At 34.8% G+C, this 19,232-nt stretch overlaps 1 protein-coding gene across 2 annotated transcripts in view; it reads right to left on the bottom strand.

Moving 5' to 3' along the window:
* Positions 1-19,232, bottom strand: part of LEMD3 (LEM domain containing 3) — a 59,685-nt gene that overhangs the window by 16,918 nt on the left and 23,535 nt on the right. The window contains exons 2-4 of one of the 2 annotated variants that reach the window (XM_081061545.1): positions 14,229-14,266; positions 10,366-10,432; positions 8,053-8,120 (exon numbers count right to left, since the gene is read on the bottom strand). In XM_081061545.1, coding sequence (XP_080917671.1) covers positions 8,053-8,120; positions 10,366-10,432; positions 14,229-14,266 — 173 coding nt within the window. The remainder of the gene's footprint in view (positions 1-8,052; positions 8,121-10,365; positions 10,433-14,228; positions 14,267-19,232) is intronic. The other variant, XM_081061546.1, reaches the window with a different exon arrangement.

Here is a 19,232-nt window from a genome sequence, read left to right as displayed (position 1 = left end):
CAGATGCTACCTTTCACATTAACTACGACACTCAGAAATCAATACAATGGTAAATGTGATTTAATTCTTAATGATTCAGTGGGAACTTGATCGTTCACCTAGTCCTTAGAATCACGCAGGCCTGGGATTAAATCATGACTTCCTTTTTGACTAGCTACTGTGTAGCCTTCAGTGGGGACAAGGGAAAAATACGTGATTTATGCAGATGCATCTACTTTGATCACTTCTTCAGATGCTAACCCATATTCAGTCTACCCCTTATCCACCCGACAGATGGAGTTAGGGGTTATGAAGCCAGTCCTTCCAGCTAATAAGCTGAACAGTATAGTGAGAAGAGCAAGCACTTTGATTCTAGTCCCAGTTCCGTCACTTACTCGCTGGGTGACTGAATCATTAAACCCCTCAAAGCTTTAGTTTCTTTATAAAGCGGGTCTATACCACCTACCTCGCTGTATCCTTGTGATATTAAGAGGTAACATACAGAAAGTACTAACATAAATTGTACATTAAGTCCTCACTTAACGTCATCATTAGGTTCTGTGACTTCAGGTGAAATAACATATAACAAACCAAGTTTACGACAGGCTAACTGATATAAACAAGGGTTAAGTTCCTACAGCTTCTCACCAACTTTATAACAAAATGACATTGAATGAAACGACATTATTCCAGGACCTGTTATATTTTTAAATTATAATTATTATGAAACGTCTCCCTCATTTCATTTCTCAGCACTCTTATTTTTCCACGAAGACTCGATTTTATTCAATTTTATTAACAGTGATTGGCATTCCAAGCTAGGCCGTAAGTCTATCCAGCCCCGTAACTTGGCACACTTGTAACTATCTTCTTTCCCACTTTTCTTCACAAATCTTAAAGATAGTCATTGTCTTAAAAATTAAACAGGTTTTAAAAGCGACCTATGAAATGAACCACCATTTATTACAACATTCTATTGGAAAGTTATCATACAAAGCTCCCACCATATAACTTAAAGCCTGTCTTTTCATGAAAATATAATGCTATGTATTTCCGAAGTGTTCCACCAGAGGGACCTCTTAACTTTTCACGAATCAAGACAAGCTTTCAGTCTCAAAAAATTGATGAATAAAAAGCTCAAGAAAAACATTGAGGGTGTTAGAAAAACAGTGATTAAATTATTTAAATTAACTGTTATGTTTATTTAAATTTCCTTTGAGGGAGAAAGTAGAAATAAAATAAGAGTGGAATGTAAAGAATCAAATTCAAGAAAATAAAATTTTACTGAGGCTTACTTCATTCACTCATTTTATTCCATCAAACATTTACTAATACTGTGCTTAAAATGCACTAGATGTTGGGGGAAATACCTACAAGAGTTCTACACATTCTTTAATTTACTCTTGAATGCAAAAACCTGACTGTGTTGCTGGTGAAATCACACGACAAATACATGAAATGTACATCAGATCTCTCTCCATAGCACAAAGTTTACAGTATACCTCTTAGCGTCACTGTGTGATACCAGCTTTGTAATGAGGTTCTTCCATATTTATGCTAGAATTTAGATAAAATAAAATAGTCAATTTTGGTTAGACTATACTAAATCTATATTCCAAATTAGAAAGTAATTTGGCAACATATATCAGAAATATTAGCAAAAGTTCATGCTCTTTGAAAATGCAATTTCCTTTCTAGGAATATTTCCTCAGGAAATGATCAGAAGAAAACAAATACTATCTGCAAAGATTAGAGTGCTTTCATAATACTGAAAAACCACAAACTAATACAATATGATTTAAATACAATCCTATAAAGAAATATCCAGTGATTTTAAAAGTTTTTAAAAACCTGAATAATGACATAGGAAAATGCTCATAACTTTAAGATAAAAATATTTATATATATACATACTGATACTAATTTTAAGGGAAAAAATAAGACTAGAGAAAAATGGACCAAAATGAGTGGTTAACCTTAGATAGTGAATTGGAAATGCTGTTTTTCCTTTTATTTTCTGTATGAGTTAAACCATAAGCATGAGTTAGAGTTATATTGAAAAAAATAAGTGTTATTAAAAACAGTACTTAAAAGCTTTTATAGAGCGCTTAAAACTTTATTTTTTGGGGAAAATTCCTCTTTCATGTTCTTTTAGTGGCAGTCCAAACTGCATCTTTCGTGGTGACAAGCCATACCAGGTCTTTTTTTACAACATTTGAAAAACTGAAAATGAGATTCCAAAAAGAAAACGTTCACACACACACACGTACACACACACACACCTAAATATAAAAGGATATTGCTATTCTACACAAAATAACTTCACTTAACTACTGAAGAAATAGAATCGATCAATCCAAAATCTTTCATAAATGTGTACGTTATAAATTCTACTGAATCTAGCAAAAAAGAAATCATATCCAATTAGAAACATACAATAATTCCTGGGAAAAGATACGAAAATATTTTAAGACTGAAATTCATTAATATCATTTTTTAAATTTAAACAAGCAGTTCCCATCTCAGCTCACACATGGGTACTTTCAGTAACTCCTCTGCTGTCAGTCATTAGTACAACTAATCTCTTGTACCCTACAGTCGCCTGCCTTAGACGTCAACTTGTCCCAACCCTGTTTCTGTGTCCCGTCTTTTCACCTAATCCTATTTGCTGACCCACAGCTGTGATCGATCAAATGGTTGCAGGAGCTTAGTCATCTTTCTGCACCAACCCCGGCCTCCCCTCGGCTAACTATCAGACTAACTGCTCAATCAAGCCTCGTCCTGTCCCCAAGCCCTACCCCACCATCCTTTTAGTCCTTCAAATATAGTATTCAGTAGATTTTAAGAGTCTCCTGGTTCTTCCAAAATGTGTGTTAATCTTGCTGCAGGAATTTATGGCCAACACATATCTTTGCCATCACCTAAGAGATTTAATTGGGGAAAAAAAGAGAGAGAAGGCAGGGAGGAAGCATTGGTTGGGATCAATTTTTCCTACTACCAGAAGTAAAAAAAGACTTTCAATTTTCAAGTATCTCATAAGGAAATGCTTGCTTGCTTTGGATTCCCACATGCTATGCCCTCCTCCTGGAATATTTTAGTCTATATTCCTTTGGTTTACTCAATCCAATCCCTGCTTTGCCCACCTCCACAACCCATCTAGCAATCCTTCTTCCATCCCTTAAGATAGAGCCCGCCCCAGAATCATAACCCCTCCTTCTTTAAGATCTTTTTGGATCCTGATGCTTTGGCTCTCCAATATTAGCTATTACATTGTCCACAAATTTGTCTGTTATCTAGGTCAAAACTGAAAACGAAGAAAAAAACAAGGTTGAGAGACAAATTCTGTAGTATGTTACATAGGAATCTGTCTCCAGGTAACACTGTTTTAATTAGTTAGGAAACACAGAAAAAGAAATAAAAACATACTGGGAAGCTACTATAATCATCAGGCACTGAGTTAGGTACTTTAATATACTCACTTAAGTCTCCCAACAACTGTGACGGGAATTAATACAACTCCCACTTTCACACTCAGAAACAATACAGAAAAGTGAAGGGACTTTATCAAGACACAAGACTTCTACGTGACAATGCTACAATCTGAATCCACACCTAATCTCCATCATATTACACTGTCTTAACATCTTTTGGCTAACTATTAACACATGTAAGTCAGGATTAAGTTAAAATCTGAGTCCATAGTTCTCTTTTCTGATAAGCATATCAAGGGAGATTATCAACAAAACCTTGATGGAAGCCTTAGAACTATACTACATTCTAAATTTTTTTAAAAAGGGAGGGAGGGGGATGATTCTGTCTGATGACAGAATAGGAAGTCCCAGATCCGCCTTCCCCAATGGAGACAGAAATTCGACAACACACAGACCAATTCCCTTTGTAGCAAGTTCAGAAATCAGCTAAGAGAGTCCTGCACCCCAAGCAGGCCTGAAACTAGCTGCATGGAAGCCGGTAGGAAAACACCTGGCACAGTATGGTACAGTCGAGGGAAAATTCCCAATTCAGTGGGACTGGTTTCAGTCCTGCCTGAATCTAGGCACTGAAAGATAAGGGCACCTCGCTGGTGGCCGCTGAGAGCAAAGGCAATGAATGGTTTAAACTAGCACACACTCACTCACCATTGCCCCTCCCCGCAGCTCAGTGCAGAATAAGTGGGAGAAATTCCCCAGCTCCTCATCTCTCTGAGGAAGGAAAGAGTTGGAGCATGCGTCCAATGTTCCAGTTTCTCAGGGAGCTGCCCCAGGGACTGGTGTCTGTAGCACCTTCCTCAGAGCACTGACAAGACCTGACATAGTCTAGATGCGTGAAGGCTGCCGAGAACAAACCAGAGCTGGACAGCTTGCTGCTGCTCCAGAGGACGTGCAGTACAGCAGACAGGCACCAGAGGGAGCAAAGAGTTACAAGCTCCAGAGAAAAGAAACCTGCAAAACCTCTCGAGCTGGCAATTTATACGGGCAAGTCCAGAGAAGATGCATCCACAGGACAGGTTTGGGAGGACACCAGAATCTCTTTCTGAGCTCACTGTTGCAGGTCTTCCCCTGCATGAAGATAGTCCATAAAGATGGCGAGATGTGGCTGTGTTTTCAAGTGCACATATCCCAACTCATAGTAGCAAGGCATGCGAAGAAAGCAAGGAAATACGGCCCAACTAAAGGAACAAAATAAATCTCCAGAAACTGACCTAAAGGAACTTAATATGAACCACCTGACAAAAAATTCACAATCACTGTCACAAATATGTTCTACGAGCTCAGGAAAACAATCATGAATAAAATGAGAATATCAATAAAGAGAAAACATTTTTAAAAACGGAAATTTTGAAGCTGAAAAATATAATTTAACTAAATTGAAAACTTCACTAGATGGGTTCAACAGCATACTTAATCAAGCAGAAGAAAGAATCAAGAAATTCAAAGACATCATTTGGAATTATCCAGTCAGAGGAACAAAAAAGAACAAACAATAAAGAGTGAAGAAAGCTTAAGGAACCTTCTGGGACATCATCAATCAGATCAATATATGCATTATGGAAGTCCCAAAAGGAGAAGAAAGGGGGTGAAAACATATGTGAAGAAATAATGAATGAAAACTTCCCAAATCTAGGGAAAGAATGGGACATTCAGATTCAAGAAGCCCAACAGCCTCTTATGGGATACAACAAAAGCAGTATTAAGAAGTTTATAGTGGTAAACACGTACATTAAAAAAGAAAAAAGTTCAAATAAACAACCCAATTTTACACCTCAAGAAACTAGAAAAAGAACAAACTAAGCCCAACATTAGCAGAAGAAAATAATAAAGATCAGAGCAAAAATAAACAAAATAGAGAAAACAAAATCAATGAAACAGAGTTGGTTTTTTGAAAAGATCAAAAAAATTAGCAAACCCTTAGCTAAGAAAAAGAGAAGTTTCAAATAAATAAAATAAAAAATAAAAGAGAATATTACGAGTGATATCACAGAAATACAAAGGATCAGAAGAGACTACTATGAACAATTATTCACCAACAAATTGGATAATCTAGAAGAAATAGATAAATTCTTAGAAACATAAACTACCGACACTAAATCACAAAGAAATACAAAACTTGAACAAACCTATAATTAGTAAGGAGATAGAACCAGTCATCAAAATAATTAAGTCCAGAACTCAACGACTGCACTGGACAATTCTACCAAACATTTAAATAAGAATTAACACTAGCCTTTCTCAAATTCTTTCCAAAAATTCAAGAGGAGAGAACACCTCCACATTCATTTTATGAAGCCAGCATTAGTCTGATACCAAAGCCAAACAAAGACACTACAAGAAGTACAGACCAATATCCCTGAAATATAAATGCAAAAAATCCTCAACAAAATACAAACCAAATTCAACAGCACATTACAAAATCATACACCATGACCAAGTGGGATTTGTTCCTGAAATGCAAAGATGGTCCAACAATTTTGAGTAAGAACAAATAAAACTAGAGGCCTCACACTTCCTGACTTCCAAACATGTCACAAAGCTATAGTAATCAAAATAGTATGAAAGTGCCACTATAAAGACAGACACATAGACCAATGGAAGAAAATAGAGAAATTCATGCACATATAAGTCAACTGATTTTTGACAATGGTGCTAATAACACACAATTGGAAAAGGACGTCTCTTCAACAATTAGTGTTAAAAAAACCCCTAGATTTCCACATGTAAATAAATAAAATTGGACCCTTATTTTACACTATATACAAAAACAAACACAAAACAGATTAAAGACTTAAACCTAAGACACGAAACTATAAAACTCCAGAAGTATATAAAGGGAGAAAGCTTCATGACATTGGTCTTGGCAATGATTTTTCTGGACAAGAAACCAAAAGTACAAACAAGAAAAGCAAAAACAGGCAAGTAGGACTATATATGAAACTAAAGAGCTTCTGCACAGTGAAGAAAAGAATCAACGAAGTAAAAACAATCTACAGAATGGGAAAAGACATTTGCAAACCATATATCTGATAAGGATTACAACCAAAATAAATAAGGAACTCCTACCACTCAGTAACAAAAAAATCAAAACATGATTTAAAAATGGGCAAAGGACTTGAATAAACATTTCTCTAAAGAAGACATACAAATGCCCTACAGGTAAATTAAAAAGATGCTCAACATCACTAATCATCAGGAAAATGGAAGTTAAAACTACAGTCAGATATCACCTTATAACTATTAGCCTGGTGGCCTTTATTTAAAAACAAGTGTTTTCAAGGATGTGAAGAAAAGGGAACACCTGGAAATTATTGGTGGGAATGTAAAATGGTGTAGCCACTATGGAAATCAGTATGAAGGTTCCTAAAAACAGTTAAAAATAGAACTATCATATGACCCAGCAATCCCACTTCTGGGTACTTATCCAAAAGAATTGAAAACAGGGTTTAAGAGACATTTGCACCCGCATTTTCACCGCAGCATTACTCATAAAAGCCAAAAAGTGGAAACAACCTAAATGTCTACCAACAGAGCAATGTATAAAGAAAATGTGGTTTACACACACACACACACACACACACACACACACACACAGGAATATTATTCAGCATTACAAAAAGGAAATCCTGCCATATGTTACCACATGGATGAACCCTGAGGACATGGTAAGCCAGTCACAGAAGGCAAATACTGCATGATTCCATTTATATGAGGTATATACTGTGGTCAAAGTCATAGAAACAGAAAGTGAAATGGCGGCCAAGGACTGGAAGGAGGGGGAAATGAACAGCTGCTTTGTAATGTGTATAGGATTCAGTCACCCAAGATGAAAAAGTTCTAGAGATCTTAAGAACAACGTTATGCATACAGTTAAAATACTGTACCGTACACTTAAAACTTTGTCAATAGGGTAGATCTCAAGTTATGTGTTTTTTATCACAATAAAAAAGGGGGGGAATGAAGTTTGTATGACATGACATATTCACAATGAACCCATGCCAGCTTCTAGGGATCAGCATTTTCACTGCAAGTACTCACATCTTTATGGAGTTATCTTTATAGAACTGGACTGAAATCAAGCTCATTGAAAATCAAGTATGGTTTTCAAAATCCACTCTCTTCTTTTTGGAAATCAGAATGACACTTGTCCATCTTAACCTTCAAGTACCTTTCCTCTCATCTAGAATTTCCTAAAGATTACTAACAGTGGTTTATAAAATTCATCTGCAAGTTCTCTTAGTACCCTGAGATGAAATTTATCTAGGGCAGAAGATTTGAAGTAAATGACAATGGATAGACGATACTTGCTTTCTGACATGCTACTTACCTATCTCAATTTCTCTCTCACCACTATTGTTTTGTTTCATTTACAAATTAATGTGCCTTCTCTCATAGAGAATGCTTCAAAGCAAAATAGAACAAAAAATGCTGAGTAATTCTGCTTTATCTGTTCATATCACACCAAACAGCAGATCCAAGCTTTTAACAGTGCAATTAATCAAATGCATGGTACTTTTGATATAAATTGTAATGATTTATATAAACTTTAAGAACATAGCTTTTAAATTCTAATTTCACTGCTTACTTTTAAAAATGCAGCTGCCTCCTGGACAGAAAGTGTTCTCTGACTAGAACTGCCACATTCATGATCTCCTGAAAAGATTAGCATATTATTAATTTTGAACCAGTACTATGTTCAACAGAATAAAACAAATGTTAATCAAAATATTTCACAAATTACAACTATTGGTTATATTATTATAATCAGTAAAGAAAGATGAGCATTATTTATATTTTCTAGAAAAAAATTTCCGTGAGTAAACAAACAATTATTTTTACATAAACCACAACCTTTAAATGCATTTTTAATTTAGATAAGAATATACCTTCCTCTTATATTCCCAAAGAAATTGTTAGCCATTGTTAGTCACACTAATGCCTATATACAGATCTTGGAACACAGAAGACCCTCCATAGATGTATTATTTTTCAAGCGGCAAAATTTATTGTGCTAACTTACTTATTAGTTATCACTCAAACTAATATTTCAAGTGTTCAAATAAGGTTTAATTAAAACATACATTTTCAGAGTACAACTAAGCCCATATTTAACAAGGGATGTACACGCCCTAAAAATTATTATAACATAGATCATCAGGGAAATTAGATAGAAGCTTCTAGCTATGATCTGGTGTCTACAAAGGGATATACTACATATAAAAGTTCAGAAAACTACATTTCCCTTTTCTTGTAACTATTTATAAAAGAATCCAAAGCCTTTTCTTTCAGGCTATCTGTGGTTACTAGAGATCAATTATCCTCATATTGAACTTCAAATGTAAGATTTTCCTGCCCTGTTTCTTTCAAGTAATTAAAACAATTTTCTTGAACATAAAAGTACAATACTTAAAGTAAAATCCTTGGCAAATTTTTCTATCCTAAACGAAACCATGTTCCTATTCATAGGTTTGCTCAAATAGCCAGATTTTAGTGGCCATAGCTGTAAAAGGGGAAGAAATACCTATCAGAAGAACAAGTAAGTCCTCAAACTTTATCATGCATCCTCAGAGATTCAGATTCCATAGATCTACAGCAGAGATCAGCAAACTACAGCCCATAAAGCAAATGTGGCCTACCACTGGTTTTTATAAATGAAGTTTTATTGGAAGACAGCCACACTTGTTCATTTATGTATTATCTATGGCTGCTTTCATGCTATAACAGCAGAATTGAGTAGTTGCGACAGAGACAGTCTAGCCCACAAAGCCTAAAAAATGTACTATCTGGCCCTTTCACAAGAAAAAGTTTGCCAACCCCTTCACTAGAGGAAGGCGTCTACATCTTTAAAAGCACCTCAGATTATGCTGATCTAGCACACTTCGTAAAACAATGCTATAGAGACAGCTGTGGAACCTTGTGGCAGCAACATCAGGAATTCCCAGCTACAGTATGTTCTTAACCTATTTCTGGGTGTTACAGCAGACCAAACACATGTACTTAGCTTGCAGTGAGTATGACAGTTCGTCAGTGAACACAAAAAAAAGGACTTTAGTGATATACACAGAATTATAAGCCTATAAACTGACCAGAATTAAGGACCCAAAGGAAAAAAACAAAGACTAGTGAGAGGATGGGAAACTGTCAGGATCCTACATGCCACCATAGCAGGCACCACAGGAGTTCCACGTTTACCTCCAGGCTACTCCAAGGACCTGATTTCTACAAAAGGATCTGCTACATACAAAAGTTTGGAAAATTTCGTTTTTCTTTTCTTGTAACTATACATAAGAAAAGAATCCAAAGTCTCTTCTTTCAGATTGTATGTGAAATAAGAATAACTAAAAAGGTCAAAAGGTAATAAACAGATAAGCTGCTCATAGGTGCTAAACTTGATACCAATTCACCCATGTTATTATTCTAGTTGCAGACATGTTGATACCTGAAAACTCTGAGAGGCTTAGTAAGAGAAGAATATAAAGAAAATGCAATGAGTCAGGAGAAAAAATTCTAGAATATATTTACTTTATGACAACCATTAAAGGAAAATCTGCATTTTTATATTTAATCTACATGTTAGTTAATTTAATTCATTGCTTACCCAATTCAATTGATACTTAAGCTTTCTGAATTTTGTTACTATTAATGCAGTAAAGAAATTTGACTTTAGTATTATATAATATACATACATATTTCATCTAATACATATGGTAGGTAGAAAAAAGACCTGATTAAATATATCACGAAAATAAAAACCCACTCCACATAGGCAATAAACTTCTAAAGAAAAATATTTTACAAACATGACACTGGGAAAAACCATTTATACTGACATACCATGTTACATATGCAAATTAATTTTCAAAACATTTTTAGAGATTATGATTGTTAAAACAATTACCTGCAAGCTGTGCCAATCGATCATGAAGCTTGTATAAAGTGTTCATCATAAGATTTTTTTCACTTTCCTAAAATTAAAATAAATTATTATAAAATACCTAATTCCAAGAAAAACACATATACCAAATAATAATCTTATTCAAAATGAAAAATATAAAGAAATGTAAAATCATAGAAGCTACATAATCTAAAAGACATTCATATTTAAACAATGGCTACCACAGTCTAAAGAAACCTAAACTTAAAAATCTAAATTACTACTCTAAATATTTTACTTTCTTAAGGATTGGGAAATGGGCCCTAAGTTTAGTGCTAAAATAGGTTTCATACACAATAAAATCTCCGAACCACCAAAACAATACTCCTAATCCCCCCCCCCCCATACAGTTGCATGGTCACGTATATTGCTCTTATGACACGGTTTTCTTCCAGGCTGCCCTTCATGTTTTGTTTAATCTGACTCAACCACATAATAAGGGAATGAGTATTGACACTCGGATTGACCTTCAACTACTGCTAGGCTCCCAAAGTGACCTTGTATAAATTTATGAGCCATTAAAGTAAAACAAACATTTAATGAGTATGTAATAAGAATTAAGACAGTTCTCAGCAAAGTGAGACACAATGAACAAGACAGTTCCTGTTCTCAAGGGCAAAATACATATTAAGTGTTATATTAAAGTTGCAAACAAAATACAATGTATTATAAATACAGAAGAGGAGGGAAGGGAAGATCCATTCGTGGAAGAGAATATTTGAGCTGAGCTTCACAAGAAGAAGGGGACTGACCAGCATTCAAGCAGAAGGAACAGCATGAGCAAAGGCATGCAGGCATAAAAGCACTGGTTCTATTTCTTACACAACCAGTAACCTACTTTGACTAAGCAACCTACTGGAAAAGTAATTTGGAATAAACTGCTAGAGAGCCCTAGATACCAAGACAGACTTTGACTTCATTCTGGAAACTTAGGAGGAAGAGAGTAAAACAGACTTAGGCCTCAGGAATAGTACTCTGACCGTATATATGAAAGGAGACCAGAGAGGAGACTGTTGCAATGTCTGTGCACCCTGCCAATGAATCTAAAGCAATGAGACCCTCAATTGAAGAGCCATCACAATGAAAAGACCAACCAATAATAAGCAACGGGGAAGGGTAGGTTAGGAAAAGGGCTAATAACAGCTTATTACACTATTTGAAATAAATTCATGATTTATGAGGGGGCTGTGTCTTTATTATCTCCTTTCTTCCTGAAGTGTCTACAAAACAGGATTACTGGATGAATGTGGCCAGGGGCAAATTCAGAGAAGATATAAAAAGCTGGGAAAGTAATAACACATATGCCCAATAACATGCAACCTCATCCATTTATTTTCATGCTGTTATGTTCAGAGGCAGAAGTTTGCACACTGTGAGTGGCATGCTTTTGTCAATGAAGTTTTAAACAGCAACACTACAGGAAGAAGAAAACTCATCAAAGGCTTCATGACGCTACCACCAAAGGCCCTGGTTTTATGTGAGATGGTTGACAGAGACTAGGGACATTCCTTCCACTGACTACTTCTCCAACCCTTTTCCTTTTTACCCTCCTCAACTTTATCTCAACCAGATTCTGAATCAAGCCAGTCCTTATCTTCACATAAGCTTAAACACCCAAACTGTAAAAATTAGACTTCAAAAAGTAACTGCAGGGACTGAACACCAGGATCCTGAAAGCTATGCATCTGTGATACATTAAACCACAAAATCATTTTTAAAAATATGTTCAATATAATAGCATGAGAAGGAGTTCCAATGATAGTGCAGCTTGGGGACTTGATACATAAAACCAAGGTAAATCTGATTAAGTTCTGGGATTAAAGTAGTCGAGAGATTTGCAGTTTGTTTCCTCTCTCATCTGGAAAAGTGACTGATTTCTTTTTGTTTTATATACTCTGATCACATCCATCCCCCTCTCCTTTCGAAGATAAAACTAAACCCAAAAATGTGACACTTGCCCTCTGTGATTACCTCTTTAACGAACATCAGAGGCCTGGGAATACAGTTCATCTTTTAATTGACAGATATTAACCCTGGACTAGTTAAGTAAAAAAAAACAATAAAACCTAATCAGATATAACTGCATCTCATACTGGGTAAGATAACATATATACCGTTATACTCTCAAAGAATTTAAGCACCCAAAAAGCTCAACTATAATTTTTTCAAGAATTATTTTTCCAATGGCAACTCATTCAAAATGAATATCTATATATCAAAATGATCACCTAAATTATAATCTAAATAGTTTTCATGGACTATGTTATTAACATGAACAAATCAATTTTGAGAAAAAAAAAGGAATTTATCATCAGTATACTAAACTACAAGTACATCTGTAAAGTAGATAAATCAAAATTTAAAGTTACTTTCTTTATAGAAACTTACATTGGCTTGGAGTTTCACCCCAGTTTGCTTTTCAGATTGTCTCCTAACATTCAGCTTGAAATGTTTCTAACCAGTGGCTTTCCTAATCACCCTGAAAGCAAGTTAAAGATCTACCAATAAGTCCATACTTAAAGTAAGCTTTCAAGTAACCTTTCATTAAACAAAAATAGTTTTGATTTGAGATAGCTAGCTTTTAATTGTTTTGGTAAAGCCCAGGTTTTCTTTTGGTAACACATATCATTCATTCTCTGAAGTAAAGTTCTTATTCTTTTGGGGGATGGGTTGTAAATCAAACTGTGGGGTAGCTGTACCCAATTTTCTCATACACTGTCACCTTTAAATATTTCCCTCTTCTATCCTCAGCCAATTTTCTCCTCAAAGATATTTTCAATTGTTTGTATCAAGTCTCTGATGAAACGATAATCATGGATTTTGGACACTTAGCATTGTGCCTGGTACAGAACAAGTATGTAATATAAGTGAACTGCCATCATCTTTTTACAATTATTACTATTATTTAGAGGTTCAAAAATTAAGCTTCCTACATGGGGAAAATCACACAGAAGAAAACAAAGTCTTGTATTTCCAATATTCAGTGAGTACACGTGCAAATTTAAATTATGATACCAGTAGCAGGGTTATACATAATACTGTAACCGATAAAGGCAACTTATTTGGAAAACAAAGTATCACCACAATAGAGTATTACTGTAATCATTACAAAGTCTCACTCTAACAATCTAAAGTTAATATTCTGTAGATGTGATTACGCATTACTATACACCCTTCATCACAACGTTTACTGCTCTACATTACTGCCAGTTCCTATAATAAAAAAATAACTAATTATGTATAATAATTAAACTCAAACTCAAATATCATAATTTTTGAAGTGTGTATAATGATGTATAAGTCAAAAATATTTTCATGTGAGTAAAATTTAGGTTAAAATATTATAGATCCTTTAAAAAGAAAAGGATCATAATCATAAATAGGAGGGATATGTTTCTTTCTAAGCCTGAGGGATATGTTTCTTTCTAAATCCTTTGCCTTCCTAATGGCTGAATGGGCATGCCAATGAGCAAAAAAATCCAAAGAGAAACAAGATGAGGTCAAAGAAGACAAAAATCTACTAGGGTATCCAACAACTGACGAAAACAGGCATACTTTTAAGGGTAAGACCAGGACCCCAGATGACATACCACTGCCATTTTACTGGACAGTTGGCTTTTACCTTAAAGTGATAAACAGTTCAGCTCTTAGGAGAAAATCTGCTTGGATTTAATTATATTATAGTTAAGGAACACTCAAAATAAGAAAATTTATTATTTCAGCCTATAAAAACTTTTCTAAATGACTATTTTTATTTGATAGTCATCCTAATACTTTTATCACATAAAATACGAAACAAAATATCAGTATTATGACCTTTTACTTACTTGTATTTTTCCAAATGTTTCATCAAAGGGGTTTTTTACTATCAAGAAAAGAAAAAAGAGAGAAAGAGAACTATTAGCATCATTTAAAAATGAGAATTAGAATCCACCTAAACAAGTCTTTTGAAATGCCAGCATGTACTTTGCTAAAACAGACTGTAAATATGCGAAATAAAATGTAAACAAACTGATGAGAAAAGGTTGGGGAGGTGATTTTTCAGACTCACTATACTTACCATTCTCACTTTGAAACTGTGGTATTAATATTTTCTGTAATAACTGAGAGAAGGTGCTCGGACCAGCTGGGCTCAAGTCCCAGCTCCATCTCTTACTAGTAGGTTGGTGCAAAAGGAATTGCAGGGTTTGCAATTATTAACCTTTTAAACCGCAATTACTTTTGCACCAATCTAACAGAAACATGACCTTGAACTAACAACTACTTAGCCACTCTAAGTTGTAGTTTCCTCTTCTATAAAGTAAGGATGTAACAGTGACACCTACCTGACATTGCTGTTGTGAGGATTAAGAGACAAATCATAAAACATGCTTGGCATGGCCTCAAACACTTAATACGTGTTACTTATTATTGTTACTGTTAATGACTGTATCATTTGTTTCCACCTTTACTTGGTTTCTCTTCAAAAAATTTCTAAAAGCAGTTATTACTTGTGAAAATCTACTTAATTCTTAGCCATTTTGAATTAAAATTAGATCCTATCTTACATGCTTTAAAACTGAATAATTCATTTAGAATTCTGACTCCAATGATTTAAAAAAAAAAAACAAAAACCCTTCCTAATCCTTGCTAAAATCTGGAAAAGCGGCAAGAAACAAATAGATCAAAATAGCTAAGAATTAAGTCTCAGTATTAAACAACTTTGGATTTCCAACAAATATTATAAGGAAAGGATTTACCACTTTCTATTCAACCTCCCTATACCCACCCCATCCCCCCAAAAAAGATACAAGTATGTTTATGGCTGAATATGTAGCATCTCTCGTGATTATTATTTCGAATTTCCTCCTTATCTATTTTTAAATGTGAAAATATTCAAAGCTTTGATACCTGGAACTCTATAATCCAGGTCACAACTGAGACTGACTGAGCCTACAAAGTACTTCACACTGACTAGGTTTCCTTTCTGAGGTGCTTTTCTATTTTTATTTGAGAAAACAGGAAGTCCCATAGGAACTAGGAACTGCCTGATTCTAAGAAAGTTCATGTGTGAGACCAGTTTAACAAGGTACAGTAAAAAAGCAAGGAACAAAATATATCCTACTATCATCTAAAGCAATTTTGCTAATGGATTTTTAGACAACATTTTTCTATAGAGCAACCGAGTTTTAATGCTGGGAAAGAAAAATTTTTGAAAGATCGAAAAGTACTCAATAGGGGAATAGGAAGAAGAAATAATATGGCTTAAAGATTAAATAAAACGTTAAGAATAAGAACACTCTTGGCACTAAAAAGATGCTTTTTAGTAACATTAATTTTTATTAATGTAAAATTTGAACAATTTAAAATAGAGCTATATTTAGTTAACTATATTACCAAATAATACCTTTTTAATCTAGCTAAAATAAAAGTCTGGTTAAAATTGGTCAAACAATACTAAAAAACCGGTAGTTTATTTGCTCTTTATCAGAAGAGTAATTCTAAAATATGTTAAAACATGCAATTCTAAAACACAGGTTTTAATGTCTATGAAGAAAAGCCATGACAACATTATTTTTTGACTGGATACAAAATTATTTTTTATCCAGATTATTAAATGGAAAACTAGCTCGAGTTTTTTATCTCTATGAAAGCACTGCTGTAGATAGACTGTGATGCTCTCCCACTAGACTGCTCTACTGGGAGCCTCTCATGACAGGGACCATGTCCTTTACGTTTGTAAGCATATACCTGGAGCCAAGCATAGCTCTGGACATACTGTCAGCGCTTGAAAAGTGCTGGCTATGCTATCTAGGCTAAATCCACCCTTTATTCTACTCTGTGTGTTAGCACTGAAGGGAAAGTGTTAAATTCTGCAGGAAGTTGGAGATGGTATGTTCTGAGCAACTGGGAAGGGAGAAGGATAAGATAACAAAGTGAAAGCCAAAGAGCAGAACAATAATTCTGTTGAAAAACAGCGCTCTGTCCTTTGTAACGTTCCAGATTTCTGCCTCTTGTCTAACGGGCTAAGATATCCAAGAGTATAACATATTTAAAAAGCCAACAATACACTTTCCATCCTACACATCTTCTGTTAAAAAGAATTTTCCCCAATTTCCTATGACAACTTTCACCTATTAAATTAACAGACAGATCTACTGAATTGACAACAGAAGTAAAATGTAGCGTTGAGGTTAAGTTTTAGAAAGGAAACGCCATCTAAAAACAGTAATTCTAACAAACCAAAAGCCCTCAAATTTCCAAAAGAATTATCTTTATACATCTAACTTTTCTTCCCCCAAATCATTTCAGTATTTCTAAAACCACATGAGTATCTTTTATTTTATCCAAATTACTTACAATCTTTAATAGAAACAACACACGTCTTACCCCTAGTGAAAATATTTCTCCCTTCCCTGCCTATTAAGCAATTGTAGAGAAGAAACAATATTACAAAAGCATTCCACAGCCAAAAATTGCCACCTCATTCATTAGCCTCTTTTCTAGGGATGGATCTGAGAATAAGTTATAGTTCTTATCCCTTATCCTAAAACAATGATAATGCCAAGTTGTTACTTCAAGCTTTACTCTTCCATCTCTAAAAGATACAACCTTGAAGCCATTTTAGACCTGGTGTTGTCCTCTTTTATACCCTACACCACTGACATTACTACTTTTTCTCAAATTCTCCTTGTTTGGCCATTTCTCCTGAAATTTTCTTGTTCAGATTATTTCAAACTTCAAATATACCAAACTTTTCTTTGTAAATGTCCTTAATATTTTGAATTCTCTTTCCTTTAAACTAAATAGATTGTAAAAATCAAATTCCGAAAAATGTTTCTCTTTATACTACTAGACCCCTCAAAACTGTCTGATGATTGCCCATCACATTGCGTCAAGGAACTATTTCTCATCTTGTGATACTTTCCCTACTTACTTATAAGACACATTGATGACTCTCTAAATCTCTCTCTCCCACATCAATTCCAAAAATGTTACTAGTTTTACTGATCCTTTCCGTCAAGTGTAAAGTTTTGTTTTATTCTCTTAGGCTAAGATCAAATTTATCAACCATTTTATATAAATTCCCCGGGGGGCAGGGGGAGTGACGTATAACAACCTATAAATGTATTCACAAACTATATGTTTAATGTTGACCAAATAAATTGGTGTTCTCAGAAAGGCTCCATTTTGGTCACTTGATGGCAGTAAACAAAAAAGTCTGTGGTGACCAAAGTTCTAGTACAATTCAGAAAGAAATATAAACATTTAACAAATATTTATTGAGTACTTTGTGCACCAGAAACGTGGCCATGAATAAAATAAAAAATGTATCTACCTTCAAGGAGCTTATGTTCTTCAAGGGGTTATAAGAGACACGAACAAATATATTTTAAAATACAGTAGTACCTCATTTTTGAACGTCTCTATGACAAACATTTCAGTTTACAAACGCAGTAAATTTTATGGATCTATGGTATCATTAGACAGTAAAATTCATGCTAAATTTGCAGTTTTTGGGGTTGATTTTAAAGGTCTGGAACAGATTAATCCATTTTGCATTACTTTCTATGGGGAAACCGTGCCTCGGTTTTCAAATGTTTCAGAACTCAAACGTCTTTTGGAACGGGTTACATTCGAAAACCGAAGAACCACTGTATATAGTATGTCAAATGGTCCTAAGTGCTTTAGAGGTAAAACAGCAGGAATGGTACTTGACATTTGAGGGAGAGAAGCAACACTAAATAAAATGGTCAAAGAAAGCCATACTAAGAAGACTGCATTTGAATAGAAACCTGAGAGAGCAGAGGGAACAGCCATGTGGATTGGATACCTGAAGAAAGTGGTTTATAGACAGAACAAGAAGTGTACAGGCTGTGAAGTGAGCAGTCCTGCCATGTTACTCCTGGATATGGAGCAGAGTGGATGAGAGGACAAGTAGCAAGAAATGAAGTCAAAATGGTAAGATTATTTAAAGGGAGTCAATAGGTACCGATAACATAGGGCCTTGAAAACTTTTATTAATACATATTAGTCTGAGTAAGAAACCTTGGCAAATTTGAAGCATGTTATCTGGCTTATTCTTTAAAAGGAAGACACATATAGTAGGAAGGGCACTCTCATGATTAAGTTTAAGAGTCCTAAGCATTTAGAGAATAAATGATTTGCTATTCATGAACCAGGAAAACTGAGGAAATAGTTCATTCAGGATGCTTTCCCTGGGTCAGCACAGCCAGCTTCAGTCAGCCTCGGTATTTTTCTGTTCTGAATACTGGAAACTACTATCAATTATTAGTAAACAAAAATATTCTGTTAGGAGGAACTGAATAGACGATTTTCTCAAGAAGACATACAAATATCCAACAGGTATAGGAAAAGGTGCTCAACATCACTAATCACCAGGGAAATGCAAATCAACATCACAATGACACACCTCACACTTGTTAAAATGGCTATCCTCAAAAAGACAAGATAACAAGTACTGGTGAGGGCACCGAGAAAAGGGAACACTTGTGCACTGTTGGTGGGAACGTAAAAAAAACAAACAGTATAGAAGTTCCTCAAACAATTAAAAAAAGAACTACTATACAATCCAGCAATTCCACTTCTGAGTAGAAATCCATAGGAAAACAAAATCTTCAAGATATCTGCACCCCCATGTTCATTGCAGCATTATTCACAATAGCCAAGATATGGAAACAACCTAACTGGCAATGGATGAATGGATAAAAAAAGGTATGTGTACACACACACACACACACACACACACACACACGAATATTATTCAGCCATAAGAAAGAAGGAAATCCTACCATTTGCAACAAGCATGGACGTTAAATGGGCATTATGTT

The sequence above is a fragment of the Rhinolophus hipposideros genome, assembly GCF_964194185.1.
Source record: "Rhinolophus hipposideros genome assembly, chromosome: 9".
NCBI lineage: Eukaryota > Metazoa > Chordata > Mammalia > Chiroptera > Rhinolophidae > Rhinolophus > Rhinolophus hipposideros.
This window is presented reverse-complemented; position numbering and strand designations above follow the sequence as displayed.